Raw genomic sequence first — 20819 nt, forward strand, 5'->3', positions numbered from 1 at the left:
TTGGTCTTTGATAATGGTGACGTACAGATGGGGTTTTGGTGTGAATGTGATTTCTGTATGTTAGTTTTCCTTCTAGCAGTCAGGACCCTCACTGCAGGTCTGTTGGAGTTTGCTGGAGGTCCACTCCAGACCCTGTTTGCCTGGGTATCAGCAGCGGACGCTGTAGAACAGTGAATATTGCTGAGCAGCAAATGTTGCTGCCTGATCATTCCTCTGGAAGTTCTGTCTCAGAGGGGTACTTGGCCCTGTGAGGTGTCAGTCTGCCCCTACTCAGGGGTGCCTCCCAGTTAGGCTACTCGGGGGTCAGGGACCCACTTGAGGAGGCAGTCTGTCTGTTCTCCGATCTCAAACTCCATGCTGGGAGAACCACTACTCTCTCCAAAGCTGTCAGACAGGGACATTTAAGTCTGCAGAGGTTTCTGCTGCCTTTTGTTTGACTATGTGCTGCTCCCAGAGGTGGAGTCTACAGAGGCAGGCAGGCCTCCTTGAGCTGCGGTGGGCTCCACCCAGTTTGAGCTTCCAGGCAGCTTTGTTTACCTACTCAAGCCTTGGCAATGGCAGGCGCCCCTCCCCCAGCCTCGCTGCCACCTTGCAGTTCCATCTCAGACTGCTGTGCTAGCAATGAGTGAGGCTCCGTGGGCGTGGGACCCTCTGAGCCAGGCGTGGGATATAATCTCCTGCCGTTTGCTAAGACCATTGGAAAAGCACAGTATTAGGGTGGGAGTGACCTGATTTTCCAGGTGCCATCTGTCACAGCTTCGCTTGGTTAGGAAAGGGAATTCCCTGACCCCTTGCACTTCCTGGGTGAGGTGGTACCTTGCCCTGCTTCGCCTCACACTTGGTGCGCTGCACCCACTGTCCTGCACCAACTGTCTGACAAGCCCCAGTGAGATGAACCTGGAACCTCAGTTGGAAATGCAGAAATCACCCATCTTCTGCGTTGCTCAGGCTGTGAGCTGTAGACTGGAGCTGTTCCTATGCGGCCATCTTGGAACCGCCTTAAAATTATATTTCCTGATTTCTTTGTATTATTTATCTGTGCTCTGTTTTGTCTCACCAAGTTTCTTTACTATCATTATTTTGAATTCTTTTTCAGACATTTCATAGATTTCTTTTTGTTTTGGCTCTGTTACTGCATAATTTTTGTATTCCTTTAGAGGTATATTTTTTCTTGCTTGTTTCATGCATATTTTTGTGTCTTTACATTAATATTGGCACATCTGGTGTATCGGTTGCTTCTTACAATTTAATGAGTTGACTTTCATGGGGAAATACTTTTCCCTATAGATGTATTTATAGTATTAGTTGGATAGGATATTTTGGCCTTATTTATTGGTGAGCACAGAATTGTAGTCTCCATAGGATTTCTTTGTCTGTTAGCAGCATCAGTGGTGTTTATGATTTCCCCAGTAGCTTGGTCTGTGTTTGTTAGTGGAGGCTGTGGTGAGGTTCTGCTAAGGACAAGGATGCCAGGTTTATTGGTCCTTCAGCACCCGTGGTGGTGGTAGTAGGCAGGGCTTGCTGGAGCCTTCAGGTGGCATAGAAAGGCACCAGTGATGGTGGTTTTGAGTGGATTGTTCTTCTGGCATCCAAGTGACATGCTCAGGTGCCAGCAATGGTGGCAGTTGGTAGACTGGGCCTGTTCTCAGGTTTCCAGATGGTCTGCATGGGCACTGAAGTCAGCAGGTGGGGCAAGCTTGTCCTCAGGCCCCAGGACAGCATGTTATCAGGCCAGTCCTAAGTCCCTCTGAAGGTAGATGCAGATACACAGTGACCTTGACATTGGAGGGTTCTGGGTTGCTGTCAGTTGCAGCAGACCTGGGTAGGAAGCTTTCAAGCTCTGGGGAGCATTTGTTTGGTTCCCTTCATCCTTGAGGTCACCTTCTTGGTGCACTGCACCACTCATTTCCTGGGTTATAGACACTGAATCAGCTAGAGTGCTGGAGACACAACTACATTCCTGGGTCAATCCTGTTTTGTGACACTGCAGACCTCTGGGTGGATGTGGGGGTATGTCAATGGGATGATAGGGATGTGGAGATGCTGGAACTGTTGGGATTCAGTTCAGGATCTGAACCTGAATCTGGTGGTTTGGTGGGGCTGGGCTCTCAAAATGGTATAGTGCTGTGTCAGCTTGGGTCTTGGTGGGTGGGGGATGGGGGTGTTTGGGATCCAGCACAAACACCGTCTGTGGAACAATACCAACTTGTGGACTCGAAGCACCTGCCTATACTAATCTCAGAGCCTGTGTGGACTGAGGCACTGTCCCACCGCTAGGACTGTAGCTGTCCACAATAGGAATGTGGATGGCTGGGGATCTTGTTTACCTTTTCTTGCAGTGAGGATTTGCTTCTGGATTTGAGCTTATTATGGCCAGGCTGGCTTCTCTGCTCCTCTGTCTTTCTACATCTCAGAAGTTTTTTTTGTCACTTCTCCAATGAATTCCAGTGCTTGCTCTTAGAACCTCTATTTAATGTCTGGTTATTTACTTGCTCTTTTGGTCTTTTTTGTGCATGAGAAAAGTGCCAGGCTCCCCTACTCAGCCATTTTGAAGCCCCCTCCTATTCCTGATATATCATTTTGATAATTTGATTTATATATACTTTTTAAAAGTGACAACTCATGTCTTTTTTTATTCATACATTTTAAAAATTTATAATGGACCAAAATTTTTACGTGTATATGGGGGTACAGTGTAATGTTTCAACATATGCATATATTGTATAATGATGAAATTAGGGTAATTCCCATATCCATCACTGTAAACATTTATCATTTCAGCATGACAATAACATTCAAAATCTGCTCTTCTAGCTATCTTGGAATATGCACTACATTGTCATTTGGTATAGTCACCCTACTGTGTAATAAAATACCAGAACTTATTCTTCCTGTTTAACTAACTTTTACACATTAACCAACCTCTCCCAGTCTTCCTCTCTCTCTTTCCCTCACCAGCCTCTGGTAACCACTATTCTACTCTCTATTTTTATGAAATCAACTTTTTTTATGAAATCAACTTTTTAAAAATTTCACACGTGAGTGTGATCATGAGGTGTTTGTCTCTGTGTCTGGCTTATTTCACTTAACATAATGTCCTCCTGCTCCATTTATATTGTCAGAAATGATAAGATTCCATTCCTTTTTATGGTGGAATAATATTCCATTTATATATATACCACATTTTAAAAATCAGTTTATCTGTAGATGGGCATTTAGATTAATTTCATGTCTTGGCTATTGTGAATAGTGCTGCAGTAAACATGGGAGTGCAAATATCTCAGTGACATTCTGATTTTTTTTTACAGATATATACCCAGTTGTGGATTGCTAGATCATATAGTAGTCCTATTTTTAGTTTTTTGAGGAAGATTCATATTGTTTTTCATAATGGTTGTGTAATTTACATTTTCACTAAGAATGTTCAAGATATTGCCTTTATCCTCATCTTTTATAGTGTGTAATTTTTTGTCTTTTTGATAATACCCACTTTTTGATCACAAAGAATGAAACAAACACAACCTAAAAAACTCTACACTTTAACTCCCTTCTCCCCAATTTTGACTTTTTGATCTCTAAATTCACATATTTTTATATTACCTATCTCTTAAAAATTGTTGTAGTTATTGTTTTCAATATCTTTGGCTTTTAATCTTTATACCAAAGATAGGAATGGTTTACACACCATAGTTACAGTGTTAGAGTGTTCTAAATTTGTTTGTTTACTTTTATACCTTCACATGTGTTCTTGTTGCACATTAGCATTCTTTTCTGTCAGACTGAAAAACTTCTTTTAGCATTTCTTATGGTTTGGTGGTGATGAATTCCCTCCACTTTCATTGGTCTAAGAGTTTTGAATCACTCCTTCATTTTTAAGGATAGTTTTCCTGGGTACAATATTCTTGGTTGAAAGTTTTTTCCTTCAGGACTTGGAATATGTCATTCCAGTCCTTCCTGGTCTTTAAGGTTTCCATAGAGAATTCTGCTGCCAGATGTACTGGCACTCCTTCATATGTTATTTGCTTCTTTTCTCTTACTGCTTTTAGGAGTCTCTATTGTCTTTGACCTATGAGAGTTTGATTATTATATGCGTTGAGGTAGTTTTATTTCGGTTGACTCTTCTTGGTGATCTTTGACCTTCTTGTAACTGGATATTTATATTGAGGTTTGGACAATTTTCCATTATTATTTATTTGAATAACCTTTCTACCCCCTTTCTCTTCCTCTACTCCCTTTGAAGGTCAATGACTCTTACATTTGCTATCTCACTGATCCAATAACTGTTCTTTGTTCTTTTAAATAACCTTTCTACCCCCTTTCTCTTCCTCTACTGCCTTTGAAGGTCAATGACTTGTACATTTGGTATCTCACTGATCCAATAAGTGTTATTTGTTCTTTTAAATTCACTTTTTCTTTTTTCTTCTTGACATATTTTCAAATAGCCTGTGTTTGTGCTCATGAATTCTTCCTTTTGTTTGATCACTTCTGCTTTCGAGACCCTCTAGTACATTTTTCAGTTTATCTATTATTGCTCCAGGAATTCTGCTTGATTTTTAAACTTATTTCAATCTCTTTGTTAAGTATCTCTGATAATTAATTTTCTGAATTGTTTCTCTGTGTTTTCTTGATGTTATTTGAGCTTCCTCAAAACATCTATTTTGCATTCTCTGTGTAAGAGTTTACACATATTTCTCCAGGTTTGGTTACTGGTGCCTTATTTATTATACTTGATGGGATCATATTTTCCTGAATGTTATTAATGCTTGTGGATGTATCTGGGCATTAAAGAATTAAGTATTTCTTCTCATCTTTACAGTCTGGCCTTGTTTGTATTGGTCCTTCTTCAGAGGACCTTACAGAAATTCCAAGAGTACTGACTGATGAGTTAAGACCATGGTCACTGCTGCCATTTCAGCACTAGATAGCACCTTAAGCTCAATTACGCTGTGGCTCTCTTGAAGATTCCTATGCATCCAACCCTGATGGACTTGGGGAATATCAGAGACAGTTCTGTGGGTTTCCAAGCCCAAAGTCTCTTGCTCACTTCCTTTTTCTTCCCCTAGCAGAAGGAGTTGCTCTCTATACTGCACTGTCTGGAGTTGCAGGAGAGGTGATACATGCACTTTCATGGCCACTGCAACTGGCAGCATACTGGCTTACACCTGAAGCCCATGGCCTCATAGACCAGCACAGTAATGGTTAGGGTTTGCTCACCTAACACCCACAGTCACTATTACCTGACTGCTGCTGATATTTATTCATGGCCTAAAGCTTCTTTCATCAGCCAGTGGTGAAGCTGGCCAAGGCTTGGCTCTATCCTGCTGGGGTGATGAATTTTCTTCTTAGCTGGGGCAGGTCTAGAAATCTGTGGGCACCAGCCTGGAATCAGGGACCATGGGGTTCAGCCTGGTGCTGTGTTTTACGGTAGTGGGGCTGGTACAGGCTTCTCAGGCAAAGTCCCATGCACACTTCCTTCTCCCTCTCCTAAAAAGACAAATTCACTCTCTATGTGCATTGCTTCAGATTGGGGAAGGGATGGTGTGGGCAATGCAAAACTGTCATTCCCATGCTCTTCAATGTGTCTTTTCTTGTTATTATGCCAAAACCAGTTACTGTGATCTTTTACCTCATTCTTTTAGCTCTTGTGAAGGTGTTTTCTTGCATGGATAATTGTTCACTTCAGTGTCCCTACAGAGGGATGATCACTGGAGGGTTCTATCCCGTGATCTTACTCTGCCTCCTCTTCCACATCTGATATCTTAAATCGTCACTTTCAAGACAATGTGCACAGCCAAATCAGTAATGAAACCTGGCACATAATAGGTACTCAATAAATCTCAGTTTCTTCCTTGCCTTACAGATGTTTACTACATACAAATATAGTAAAAATGGACTTCCTATGGAACTAGTCAATGAATTCTCTTTATTATTGGTATATGGACATAATAATATATAATTTTGATAAATATACACTTTTTTCTGAGATCTTCAGGACTAAGCACATTATCATTTGTTTAATAAAATTTTGTGGTTAATTGGGTGCTAATTTTTATTTGAAGTGATGTCTGTCCAAATCTGGGTGCTGATTTTTATTTGGAATAATATCTGCTCAAATCCTTTGCCTATTTTAAAATTGGATTACTGTGTGTGTGTGTGTTGCTATTGAATTGTACTTAATTTTGTTTTATTAAGAACATGTATTCCAGTGAATAAAATCACATGACATCCTCAAGTATGATTTTGGCCTCTAAGCACTTATTATAAACATTTGTAACAGCCAATTGAATTTAACATTTTGAAATTAATTTATATCATATAGAAATGTGTTTCCAGAAGTATACTGCCAATGACATTATATGGATTAATCTTTAGGCAATCCAATGGTGTGAAGACTTTTAGCAGTTGCAGTTTGAGGAGCTTTCAAAATTTCATTTCAAATGTGGGTGTCAAATGTCTTCAGAATAAGCCACAAATGCAAAAAAAATCTCCGAAACCAGTCTGTGGCAATGGCAGATTGGAGGGAAATGAAACCTGTGATTGTGGTACTGAGGCTGTAAGTATGATAACTAGGAAAATTGATTAATAAATTTATTGTTTTAGTTTATCTTTTTCATAAATGTCATATATCTCAAATGTGAATGAGTACCATGCAGAATGTTGACAGTAAGTGAAGTTGGGTCGAAATACATACAAGAAAATACTGTCTAGATTTTGTAGGTTGAAGAATTTTGAACAAGTTTATAATGTACTGCAAAAAATTATTGGTAATGGGAAACAGGAGAGTCTAGAATAAGCTTTTGAGTTTCAGACTAAATATATAGGGTTCTTTACAAATCTCTGCTTAATCTTTGGACATTTTACAGATGTCTTAATGAAGATTGATTAAGCAGCCCAATGTGTCCTTTAGGTTATTACTTCACAATGGAATCAGTAGTACAGGAATCTGTATCAATATCAATATGAACACTAGATATTTTGATTATTCACTTGATAGGGAAACCCTGAAAATATAATGAATTCAAAAGGCCTAGGGTTTAATGCTTTTATATAATTCAGTATTTGTAGCAGTACTGCAAATGTTATAAATTTCCTTGGTTACAAGGTAGACAGAAATTTATTAGGGTTTGTTACATCCATAGGTCTGAATTACTTGAACCATATCACATTATTTTAATTACTGTGTTTTTGTATTATGTTTAACTATTTGGTAGAACAAGTCATCTTTCTTTATTTTTTATTTTATTTTAATTAATGTATTTTTTGAGATGGAGTTTTGCTCTTGTTGCCCAGGCTGGAGTGCAATGGAGCAATCTCGGCTCACTTCAACCTCCGCCTCCTGGGTTCAAGCGGTTCTCCTGCCTCAGCCTCCCAAGTAGCTGGGATTACAGGTGCCTGCCATCATGCCTGGCTAAGTTTGTATTTTTAGTAGAGACAGTTTCATCACGTTGGTCAGGCTGGTCTCAAACTCCTGACCTCAAGTAATCCACCTGCCTCGGCCTCCCAAAGTGCTGGGATTGCAGGCATGAGCTACCATACCTGGTTCTTGATTTTTTTAAAAAAATCAATCTTATTGGGGTATAATCCACATACAATAAAATGCACCCATTTTAAGTGTACGGGTTGATGAGTTTCAACAAATGTATATAACTATTGGTATAATTAAGATATATATTTTCATCATCCCCAAAAGCTTATTCATATTTGCAGTCATTTCTACCTCCACCTGTCTCCAGATAATTTCTGATTCTGTTACCTTTGCCTGGTCTAGAAAGTCATATAAATGAAATGAGACAGCACATATTTTTTTATGTCTGGCTTTTTCCTTTCAATATAGTGTTTTTGAGATTCATCCATTTATTTCATATCACAATAGTTTCTCCCTTTTAATTTTGAGTAATATTTAATTGTGTGGATATACCACAATCTGTTTTAACCATTCACCTGCTAATGGACATTTAAGTTGTTAAACTATTGGTCCATTATTCTTAATTTGTAGAAGTACAACTTCTAGGTCATATGATATGTGTATGTTTATAAGAAATTGCCAAAATATTTTCCAAAATGGTTGTATCTTTTTACACTCCTGTCAGCAGCATATGAAACTTTGAGTTCCTTCATATCTGCACTAGAATTTGTTATTATCCACTTCTTAAATTTTAGCTATTCCAGTGGTTTTGTAGTGGTTTAAATTTGCATTTTCTTGATTACTTTAATGATGTTGAGCATGCTCTTACTGGCGATTTTTTAAAAACAATTATTTTCAATGGACAAATAATAATTGTATATATTTCTGGGATACAGTGCAGTTTGGATATACATTTACTTTCTGTAATGATTAAGTCAAGGTTATTAACAAATCCATCGCCTCACATGCTTATTATTTTTTTGTGGAGAAAACATTTAAAATTTACTTTTTAAGCAATTTTTTGATATATAATAGTTGTATATATTTTGGGGGTACATGTTATATTTTGATACCTGTATAGAATGCGTAATGATCAAATCAGGGTAATTTGAATATGTACCACCTCATATATTTATATTTTATTTGTGCTGGGAATATTATAATTCTTCCCTTCTAGCTATTTTGAAGTATACAATAAATTATTAACTATAATTTCCCTACTGTACTATTGAGTGCTAGCACTAATCCCTTCCATTTACCTGTATTTTAGATCCCTTAACCAACTTTTCTTTTCTTTTGTCTATATTATATCTTTTTTAAAAATTTCTAATTTTTATGGGTAGTAGATGTGTATATTTATACATACATCTATTGCACATACATCTACCATATATTTATGGGTTACATGAGATATTTTGATACAGGCATGCTATGCATAATAATCACATGAAGGTAAATGAGGTATTCATTCCCTCAAACTTTATTTTTTTGTGTTACAAACAATCCAATTATACTCTTTTACTCATTTAAAAATGTACAACTAGATTATTTTTGACTGCAGACACTTTGTTGTGCTATGAAATGCTAGCTCTTATTCATTCTTTCAAACTAATTTTTCATACCCATTAACCATCCTTACTCCCTTGTCCCCTCCCCACCTGCCCAACTACCCTTCCCAGCCTCTGGTAACCATCCTTTTACTGTCTATCTCCATGAGTTCAATTGTTTTAATTTTTAGCTCCCACAAATAAGTGGGAACATGCAGTGTTTGTCTTTCTCTGCCTGGCTTATTTCACTTAATATAATGACCTCTAGTTCCATCCATGTTGCAAATGACTGAATTGCATTCTTTTTTATGGGTGAATAGTACTCCATTGTATATATGTACCACATTTCCTTTATCCATTCATCTGTAGATGGACAGTTAGACTGCTTCCAAATCCTGGCTATTGAGAATAGTGCTGCAGTAAACATGGGCATGCAGATATCTCTTCGACGTAATGATTTCCTTTCTTTTGGGAACATACCTAGGAGTGGGATTGCTAGATCATATGGTAGCTCTATTTTTAGTTTTCTGAGGAACCTCCAAACTGTTATACATAGTGATTGTACTAATTTATACTCCCACCAACAGTGTACAAGTATTCCCTTTTCTCCACATCTTCACTAGCATTTGTTATTGCCTGCCTTTTGAATAAAAGCCATTTTAAATGAGATGAGATGATATCTCATTGTAGTTTTGATTTGCAATTCTCTGTTACTCATTGATGTCGAACCCCTTTTCATATACCTGTTTGCCATTTGTATGTCTTCTTTTGAGAAATGTCTATTCAGATATTTTGCCCACCTTTAAATCAGATTATTAGATTTTTTCCTATAGAGTTGTTTGAGCTCCTTTTATGTTCTGGATATTAATCCCTTGTTGGATGGGTAGTTTGCAGATATTTCCTCCCATTCTGTGGGTTGTGTCTTCACTTTGTTGATTGCTTTCTTTGCTATGCAGAAGGCTTTTAACTTGATGTGATCCCATTTATTCATGTTTCGTTTGGTTTTGTGTGCTTGTGGGGTATTACTCAAGAAATCTTTGTCCAGTCCAATGTCCTGGAGACTTTCTCTAATGTTTTCTTGTAGTAGTTTCATAGTTTGAGGTGTTAGATTTAAGTCTTTACTACATTTTCATTTGATTTTTGTATATGGTGAGAGAGAGGGGTCTAGTTTCATTGTCATGCATGTGGATATCCAGTTTTCTCAGCATCATTTATTGAAGAGACTGTTCTTTCCCAAGTGTATGTTCTGGGCACCTTTGTCAAAAATGAGTTCACTGTAGATTAATGGGTTTGTTTCTGGGTTCTCTATTCTGTTCCACTGGTCTATGTTTCTGTACCATATCATTTTGATTAGTATACCTCTGTAGTATAATTTGATATCAGGTAATGTGATTCCTCCAGTTTTGTTCTTTTTGCTCAGGATAGCTTTAGCTATTCTGGGTCTTTTGTGATTCCATATAAATTTTAGGATTTTTTTTTCTATTTCTGTGAGGAATGTCACTGGTATTTTGATAGAGATTGCATTGAATTTGTAGATTTCTTTGGGTAGTGTGGCTATTTCAACAATATTGGTTCTTCTAATCCATGAACATGGAATATTTTTTCATTTTTGGTGTTCTCAATTTCTTGCATCAATGTTTTATAGTTTTCATTGTAGAGATCTTTCACTTATTTGATTAAACTAATTCCTAGACATTTTATTTCATTTATAGTTATTGTAAATGGGATTACTTTCTTGATTTTCAGATTGTTCACTGTTACTATATAGAAATGTTTTTCTTCTTTTTTGATATAAGTGCGTAGAGCTATAAACATACCTTTTAGTACTGTTTTGCTCTATCCCATAGGTTTTGGTATGTTGTATTTCCATTATCATTTGTTTCAAGAAATTTTTAAATTTCCTTGTTAATCTCCTCATTGACCCACTGTGAATTCAGGAGCATATTGTTTAATTTCCATGTATTTGCAATAGTTTTCAAAATTCCTCTTGTTATTGGTTTCTTGTTTTATTCCATTGTGGTCAGAGAAGATGCTTGATATTATTTAATTTTTTTGAATGCTTGAAGATTTCTTTTGTGACCTAACATATGGTCTGTCTATACTTGAGAATGATTCATGTTCTGAAGAAAAGAATGTGTATTTTTCAGCTGTTGGATGAAATGTTCTGTAAATATCTGTTAGATTCATTTTATCTATAGTGCAGATTAAGTTTGATGTTTCTTTATTGATTTTATTGATTTTCTGTCTGGAAGGTCTGCTGAGTGCTAAAAGTGGGATGTCAAAGTCTCCAGCTGTTATTGTATTGGGGTCTAGCTCTCTCTTTAGCTCTAATAATATTTGCTTTATATATCTGGGTGCTCCAGTGTTGGGTGCATATGTATTTACAATTGTTATATACTCTTGCTGAAATGACCCCTTTGTCATTATATAATGACCTTCTTTGTCTCTTATAGTTTTTGTCTTGAAATGTGTTTTGTCGGATATGAGTCTAGCTACTCCTGCTCTTTGTTTAGTTTCCATTGGCAAAGGATCCCTTTCCATCCATTTATTTTCAGTCTGTGTATGCCTTTATAGGTGAAGTGTATTTATTGTAAGCAACAGATCATTAATTTCTTTTGTTTTTAAAATTTGTTCAGCCACTCTTTGATTTTTGATTGGAGCATTTAGTTGATTTACATTCCATGTTATTATTGATAAATAAGAACTTTCTCCTGCCCTTTTGTTATTTGTCTTTCTTCTTCCTTTCCTTTCCCCTTTCTCCTCTTTCCTTTCCTTCCCTTCCCTTTCTGTTTCCTTCATCTTCCTCTTTCCTTCATCTTCATTTTAGTAAAGGTGATTTTCCTCTGGTGATATGATTTAATTTCTTGCTTTTTATTTTCTGTGTATCTGTTATATGTTTTTAGATTTGAGGTTAGCATGAGACTAGCAAATACTATCTTCTAGCCCATTATTTTAAGCTGATAGCAATTTAACACTGTGCACAAACAAACAAGCAAAAAGAAGGCTAATAAAAACTCTGATTTTACTTCCTCCCCCTGCTTTCCAACTTTTTGTTTTTTCTATTTATATATATCGTACTGACTATGTCTTGAAAAGTTGTAGTTATTATTTTGATTGGTTCATCATCTAGTCTTTCTGCTTAGAATAAGAGTAGTTTTATGCACCCCAGTTAAAGTGTTATAATAATAAAGTGTTTTTCTTTGTAGGTACTCTTACCAGTGAGTTTTGTACCTTCAGATGATTTATTATCACTCGTTAACGTCCTTTTTCTTTCTGATTAAATAATTCCCTTGTACATTTCTTGCAGGACAGGTCTGGTGTTGATGAAATCCCTCAGCTTTTGTTTCTCTGGGAAAGTCTTTATTTCTCCATTATGTTTAAAGAATATATATATATATATATTTACCGGATATGCTATCCTAAGGCAAAAGTTTTCTTTTTCCAGCACTTTTAAATATGTCATGCCACTCTCTCCTGACCTGTAAGGTTTCTGCTGAAAAGTCTGCTGCCAGACATATTGAATCTCCATTGTATATTATTTGTTCCTTTTCTCTTGCTGCTTTTAGGATCCTTTATCTTCGACCTTTAGGAGTTTGATTATTAAATGCTTTGAGGTAGTTTTCTTTGGGTTAAATCTGCTTGGTGTTCTATAACCTTCTTGTACTTGGATATTGATATCTTTCTCTAGGTTTGGGTAGTTATGTTATTATATTTTTGAAAAAAGCTTTCTACCCCCATCTCTTTATCTACCTCCTCTTTAAGGCCAATAACTCCTAGATTGGTCCCTTTGAGGCTATTTTGTAGATCTTGTAGATATGCTTTATTCTTTTTTATTCTTTCTTTATTTGTCTCCTCTGCGGATTTTCAAATAGCCTTTCTTCAAGCTCACTAATTCTTTCTTCTGCGTGGTCAGTTCTGCTATTAAGAGACTCTGATGCATTCTTCAGTAGGTCAATTGTGTCTTTCAACTGCAGAATTTCTGCTTGATTTTTTAAATAATTTCAATTTACTTTTAAAATTTATCTGATAGAATTTTAAATTCCTTCTCTGTGTTGTCTTGAATGTCTTTGAGTTTCCTCAAAATAGCTATGTTGAATTCTCTGTCTGAAAGGTCACATATCTCTGTTTCTCCAGGATTGGTCCTTGATGTCTTATTTAGTTCATTTGGTGAAGTCAGATTTTCCTGGATGGTCTTGATGCTTGTGGATGTTCTTTGGTTTCTGGGCATTGAAGAGTTAGGTATTTATTATAGTCTTTGCCATCTAAGCTTATTTGTAGTCATCCTCCTTGGGAAGGTTTTCCAGAGTATTTGAAAGGACTTAAGTGCTGTGATTTAAGCCATATTTGCATTAGGGGTCACCCCAACCTCAGTAATGGTGTGGTTTTTTGCAGACTCTTAGAGGTACTGTCTTGGTGGTCTTGGATAATATCCAGAAGAATTCTCTGGATTACCAGGCAGAGACACTAGTTTTCTTTCCTTACTTTCTCTCAAACAAATGGAATTTCTCTTTCTTTCTGTGCTGACTGTCTGGAGCTGGGGTTGGAGAGACACATTCCTGTGGCCACCACCACTTAGATTGTGCTGGATCAGACCTGAAGTCAGCATGGCACTGGGTCTCACGCAAGGCTTGCTGAAACCACTACCTGACTACTGACTATGTTCACTCAAGGCCCTGGAGCTCCACGATCAGCAGGTGGCAAAGCCAACCAGGCTTGTGTCCTCCCCTTTAGGGAGCAAGTTCTCACAGCCCCTGGGCAGGTGCAGAGATGCCATCCTGGAGCCAGGGATTGGAGTCAGAAACCTTAGAAATACACCTGGTGTTCTGTTCTACTGTGGCTGATCTGGCATTCCAACCACTTGACACAGTCCTTTCTACTCTTACTTTTTTTCCCATAGGCTAAGGACCCTCACCCTATGGCCTCTGCCACCACAGGCCCACAGGGAGTAATGCCAGGCCACCACTGATGTTGAGTTTAGGCCCAGTGATTCCTTAGTCAGCTTGTTGTGGGTGTGCAAGGCCTGGGACTCACTCTTCAGGGCAGTGGGCTCCCGTCTGTCCCAGGACAGGTCCAGAAGTGCTATCTAAGAGAAAAGTCCTGGAATAAGGGAACCCAAGAGCCCTCTTGGTGCTCTACCCCACTGTGGTAGAGCGTGTACCTGAAGTCAGCATGACTAAGTTCTACTCCAGGCCTACAGCATAGTACCTGGGTATCACTGTTCATTCTTTAGGGCCCAAGGGCTGTTTAGTGAGTAGGTGATTGATCCTTCCCGGATGGGGTCCTTCCATTCAAGGCAGCAGGTTCCCTTCTGGCCAGGGTGTGTTTAGAAATATCTAGGAACTAGGACCTGGAATGGGGACTTCACCACCCTGATCAGTGCCCTATCTTATTGTGGCTGATCTGGTATCCAAGATGCAAGACAAAGTCTTCTTTACTCTTCCCTTTTCTCTCAGCCAGAAGGACGGGGTCTTTTTGGCGCTGTGCACTCTGCTGCCTGAGGCTGGGGGAAGGATGGCACAAGTGTTCTCTTAGCTTCCCTGGCTGGTGTCTCTACAGGTCACTTGCCCCTGCAGTCTGGCTTAGAGCCCAGCTCACCACTAGGACTTGCCTAGTCATTGCAGTCCTTGTGTCATAGATTGCCCCTCAAGTTCACTTAGGGCCCCAGAGTACTCCAGCCCATGGTGGTGAGGCTTGCTGGAACTCAAGCTCTGACTGATCAGATGGATGATTCCCCTCTGGCTAGGGCTGGTTTATATGCCCCCTCTATGGATGGGTGTCAGCTGAGTATAGCCTGATTCTGCTTTACACTGTGTCAGGGCAACATTGAATTCAATGCAAAGCCTCATAGACACTGTGCTCTCCTCCCTGAGTCACACAGATTCTCCGCACCATGAAGCTGCTGCTGGGGGATAAGGGATGGTTGCTGTTGACAATTCAAGACATTCTTTCCCACCCTCTTTGGTGCCTCTTTCAGCAACATGAAGTCATTCAAGAGCAAGTTGTTTAATTTCCATGTAATTGTGTGGTTTTTGAGATATCTTCTTGGTATTGATTTCTATTTTTATTTCACTGTGGCTTGAGTGTATGGTTGGTATAATTTCAATTTTTAAAAGATTTATTTAGACTTGGTTTATGATTGAGCATGTGGTTGATCTTAGAGTATGTTCTGTGCACGGCTAAGAAAAATGTATATTCTTTGTTGAAATGTGGAGTACTTTGTAAGTGTGTATTAGTATTAGGTCCAATTGGTCAAGTGTTAAATTACATTCAGAATTTCTTTTTTAGTTTTCTGTCTTGGTGATCTGTCTAACACTGTCAGTGGGGTATTAAAGTTCTCCACTATTATTGTGTGACTAAGTGTTTTTGTAGGTTTAGAAGTAGTTAGAATCTAGGTTCTACAGTGTTCAGTGCATATATATTTGGTACCATTAAGTCTTCTTGTTGAATTGAACTCTTTATCATTATGTGATGTCATTATCTTTTATTACTGTTTTTGGTCCAAAGTTTGTGTTATCTACTATAAAAATATTGACTTCTGCTCTTTTTTGTTTTCCATTTGCATGATAGATCTTTCTGCAACCCTTTACTATTAGCCTACTGGCTTTGTTACATATAAGATGGATCTCTTGAAGACAGCAGATGGATGGGTTTTGTTTTTTTATTCAACTTGCACTTAGAGTCTCTTACTTATTTCTGCTTGGATCTATATTATTTCTTTTGTTCCACTAATTTTAGGTTTAGTTTCTTCTTGCCTTTCTAGTTCCTTGAGGTGCATCATTAGGTTGCTAATTTGAAAATTTTCTCCTTTTTTGATGTAGGCATTTATTCTTTTTTTTTTTTTCATGGATAATTGACTTTATTTCTAACTCCCCCTTCAAATCATTTCACAAAATATATGTTGAGCACCCTCCATGTAGCATTTATTCTTATAAACTACCATCTTAGTATTGCTTTTGCTGTATCTCATAGGTTTTGTTATGCTGTGTTTCTATTTCATTTGTTTCAAACAATTTTTTATTTTTATTCTTTATTTCTTCATTGACTATTGATCATTCAGGAGCATGTTGTTTAATTTCTGTGTGCTTGTGTAGTTTTCTAAGTTCTTGTTATTGATTTCTAGTTTTATTCCCTTATGATCAGAAAAGATACTTCATATGATTTTAATTGTTTTTTGAATTTGTTGAGATCTGTTTTTTAGCTTAGCATATGGTCTATTCTGAAGAATGTTTCACTTGCTAATGAAAATAGTATGTATTCTATAGCTGTTTGAAGAAATGTTGTGTTAGGTCCATTTGGTCTAGAGTGTGGTTTAACTCTGATGTCTGTGTTGATTTTTTTTTTTTTTTGGTCTGGGTGATCTTTCCATTACTGAGTGAGGTGTTGAATTGTCCAGGTATTATTGTAATTTATTCTTTCTTTCTCTTTATGTCTATTAATGTTTGCTTTATATATTTGGGTTCACCAGTGTTGGGTGCACTGTATTTAGAATTATTATATTCTCTTGCTAAATGGACTACTTTAGTAGTATATGGGGACCACCTTTGTTTCTTTTTACAGTCTTTGACTTGAAGTCTATTTTATCTAATATAAATATAGCTATTCCTGCTCTTTTGTGTTTCCATGTGCATGTAATATATTTTTCCATGCCTTTATTTTCAGTCTATGTGTCTTCATACATGATGTATTTTTATAGGTAGCATATAGTGAGGTCTCGCTTTTTATCCATTCTGACATTCTCCATGTCTTTTAAGTAGAGAATATAGTCCAGAGGAAGGTAAGTAGGTTACTAGTTACTCTCTTGTGACTGGTAGTAAAAGTCCTACATTAGTGTTTTAAATATTTAAAGATGTTAAAACCTGTAACTATCAGCAGCATTCATATCCTTTTCCAAATTCAAACAGTAAGCCCATCAAAATATAACTCCTAGTAAAGATTTTACTATTGTCATGATGTATTTTTACTTGTACATTTCACTAATTCATAGCAATGTGGACCTGCAAGCTGTTGTGATTTTCGAACTTGTGTACTGAAAGACGGAGCAAAATGTTATAAAGGACTGTGCTGCAAAGACTGTCAAGTAAGATTTAAGCTTATGAACATCTTTCAAATATATAACAAATCATGTGCAGGGTACTTTACAACACTTAGACCTACAGCTGTAATTACATCAATTAAATTACTTTTCAGATAAAGAGAAAGATAATAAATTCAGAATCAGATTTCTGATTTTTATTAACTTTTCTTAGGTGTTCTATATGCCAATATTTTCACTAAGTTGATGCTGTTTTTTTAAGCCTTGATTTAGAGATATTATTGGATTCTTCAATACGGAAGACCTCTATTGAATGGAACAATTATTTATTTGCATGATACAATATTTATATTATTGTAAATAAAAACGTTTTTATGGGTTGTGAATAAGTATCTATTTATGTGTAAATGAAAGATATAGCAGATTTCCTTAAATGTATAAGGAATGAAACTCACTAGAAGTAACATTTTCCACATGGTACATGTAGCATAACATTTAAACTTTGAACTTATTATTCAAAGATCATTTGACTTAAAGATTATGTTTTAGTTTATACAGTGAAGACATTGACTCCTGTTTTCTGTTTTTCTTTTCAGCTCTTCTAAAATATTATTAACAGGTTTCTCATATGAGAATACCTCTGTTGAATTATCCGTAATGCAGTCTACCTTCATGACTGTCCTGGACTGATGCAGTTTTATGTATTCTTTCCTTAGGATGTTATTATCTGATTGCATTCTTACTTCTGTAATCTTTTTAGTGTCAGCTGGAAGTCATCAATTAAGAATTATGAGATAGATGTTTTATTTGAGATTCTTTTTGTAAATTTCCACAATTCTATGTATGAAAGAGTCTACATATTTCCATGATTTGAGAGAAAGATTCTAGTTGGGTTCCTTCCTCTCCAAAGACTCTCATAGTTGAACTGCATTTTTAATAACACTTCTGTTTCCCTCTGCAGTTTTTTATGTTTCACAGTTGTCATAGAATTTTAAAGTATTCCACACTTAAAAACCATGGCTTGAAAAAGTATATTTCATTTAGAAATGGACTAAATTACATTATTTTCACCCAAAAGAAATAAATTTCCTAAGCTTAAAGTGAACATTCTTCTCTTACATTGAGACTACAAATAAAACTTTGGCTTTCATCACATCAGATTTTTGTTTTGCATTTTCTTGTACATATGTCTTATCTCCTATTTTAGTCAATAACATTCCATTTATATTTTTATATTATTAGCAAAGTAATTTGTACAAAAAAGTATTAATATACATTAATGGATAGACTAAAGCGAAAATGATTAACACAATTTTGAAGTAAATATTAACAAACAGTAATCCTATTTGTAATGCTTTATTTTTTATGTTCTAATTTCTCTTAGATTTTACAATCAGGCGTTGAATGTAGGCCGAAAGCACATCCCGAATGTGACATCGCTGAAAATTGTAATGGAAGCTCACCAGAATGTGGTCCTGACATAACTTTAATCAATGGACTTTCATGCAAAAATAATAAGTTTATTTGTTATGACGGAGACTGCCATGATCTCGATGCACGTTGTGAGAGTGTATTTGGAAAAGGTAATATCTTTTTGTTACATCTCACTAGCCCTTAACATTGTTATTAACATTACCAGGATAATGGGGAATATTTTCATATATATAAAATGTGGAATGTTTTATATAGTATAAAATGTGGAATATTGTTTATATATATTTTATTATATATATAAGCAGAATGTTTTATATAGTATAAAATGTGGAATATATATATTTTATTATATGTATAAGCAAACATATACGCACTAATTCTTCTTTTTAATGTTTATATTTTTTCCATCTTTGCTGACGTATAATTGACAAAAATTGTATGTCTGTTTTTAGGTGTATGATTTTGTTTTGATATATGTATACATTGTGAAATATTTGCCACAGTTAAGTTGATTAACATGTCCATCATCTCATATAGTTACCATTTTCTTTTTTATCCTTTAAAAGAATTTTTGTATCTATCCTTTTTGCAGATTTCAAATATATAATAGAATGTCGTTTACTAAAGTCACATTGTTGTACATTACATCTCTTGAACTTATTTATTTTGCATAACTGAAATTTTGTACCCCTTGACTAGCATTTTGCCATTTCTCCCCTTACCTCAGCCTCTTGCAACCATCATTCTACTCTCTGCATTTTTGAGTTTGACAATTTTAGATTGTATATATAAGTGAGATCATGCGTTATTTACCTCTCTGTATCTAGCTTATTTCACTTAGCATAATGGCCTCCAGGTTCATCTGTGTTATTGCAAATGGCAGGATTTTCCTCCTTACTCTGACTGAATAATATTGCATTTTGTGTGTTTGTGTATATGTATATATCTATATAAACACAGACATATATATATCATATTTTTAATACATTTATCTGTTTACCTAAGCTAAAAGTGAACTTTCTTCTCTTACACTCAGAACACAAATAAAACTCTGACTTTCATTCCATCAGATTGTGCTATACTTTTTCAATCAAATAGACACTGGTTGTTTCCAAATCTTGGTTATTGTGAATAATGTAGCAATAAACATGGGGGTGCACATATCTCTTTTGCAATATTGATTCATTTCCTTTGAATCTATACTCAGTTGGGATTGGTGAATCATAAGGTAGTTCTACTTTTGATTTCTAAGGATGTTCCATATTGTTTTCCTTAGCAGCTGTACCAACTTATATTCCCACCGACAGTGTATGAGGGTTTCTTTTCTCCACATCTTCACCAACATTTGTTATCTTTTATCTTTTTGACAATAATCATTCTAACAGATGTGAAGTGGTATCTCATTGTGGTTCTGTGATTAGTGATGAGCATCTTTTCATATATGTCTTGATGAGTTGTATGTATTCTTTGGAGAAATGTTTATTCAATCTTTTCTCCATTTTTGATCGGGCTTTTTTTTGCTACTGAGTTTTATGAGTTCCTGATATATTTTGGAAATGAATTCCTTATTATATATATGATCTGCAAATACTTTATCTTATTTTATAAAAGTTGGCTTTTCACTATGTTGATTTTTTCCTTTGTTGTGCAAAAGATTTTTAGGATGCTGGTCTTCATCCCCTCACAAAAAACAAAAAATAGAAAACTATTTATGAAGGATAATAGTCTTGTGAAGGCTCCAAGGTCCATCTAAGAACCCTCTTCAGCACGGCAGAGAAAAAAATGGGAAAAACTGTAAAGAAGGATTGCTGATTACAGCAGCACATCTGAGATATATGGAGGTGGTTATGAACAAAGAAGGGAGGAAGCTATCAGTATTAGCCACTCAGCATGTGCCATTGTCATCTCCAGTGGCCTCTGCAGAGGACAGAGGCGTCTTTTATTACTGAGGTAACCAACAGTCATCCCTGCCTCTGGCTCCATGGAAAATGAGATCCAAATGTGCCTTTCCTCCAAGAATCAGCTACTATTTTATAGCTCTGGGACTTGAGTGACTACCCCTCCCAACCCTGTGCACACCCCTGACCCTGGAGCTGTGGCTTTTGTCTGCACTGTGTGCACTCATACCTCAGTCTCAGAGACAGTGCAGCTATGTGTGAGTCTTCACACTGAACCTAGGAACTTTTGTTGCTCTACACCCACATGTGCTTGAGACGCTGACTCTCCATCTGCTCCACAAACACCCACTCTACTTCATACATCATTACTTATGTGGAAGCAGGGCTGTCTTCACCCTAGGCACCAGTGTCACTGCTGCCCTGTGCCCTTTGGTCTCTTCAAGTGTGTTTGTGATTCAGACCCTGGCTCTGTGGCTACTGCATGGTCACTGTGCATCAGACAT

The 20819-nt window shown here is 36.6% G+C and overlaps 1 protein-coding gene across 13 annotated transcripts in view; it reads left to right on the forward strand.

The window, feature by feature from the left end:
• ADAM32 (ADAM metallopeptidase domain 32) overlaps positions 1-20819 on the forward strand; it is a 189546-nt gene that overhangs the window by 103177 nt on the left and 65550 nt on the right. For 8 of the 13 annotated variants that reach the window (XR_010159498.1, XR_010159499.1, XM_016959375.4 and 5 more), the window contains 3 exons: positions 6373-6553; positions 16937-17029; positions 18369-18567. Coding sequence is in view for 10 of the 13 variants with exons in the window: in XM_016959375.4 (XP_016814864.2) it covers positions 6373-6553; positions 16937-17029; positions 18369-18567 (473 nt within the window). In the remaining 3 variants the exon portion in view is untranslated. The remainder of the gene's footprint in view (positions 1-6372; positions 6554-16936; positions 17030-18368; positions 18568-20819) is intronic. The other 5 variants (XR_010159500.1, XM_016959381.4, XM_054656664.2 and 2 more) reach the window with 2 other exon arrangements.

Source organism: Pan troglodytes, chromosome 7 (genome assembly GCF_028858775.2).
Source record: "Pan troglodytes isolate AG18354 chromosome 7, NHGRI_mPanTro3-v2.0_pri, whole genome shotgun sequence".
Lineage (NCBI taxonomy): Eukaryota > Metazoa > Chordata > Mammalia > Primates > Hominidae > Pan > Pan troglodytes.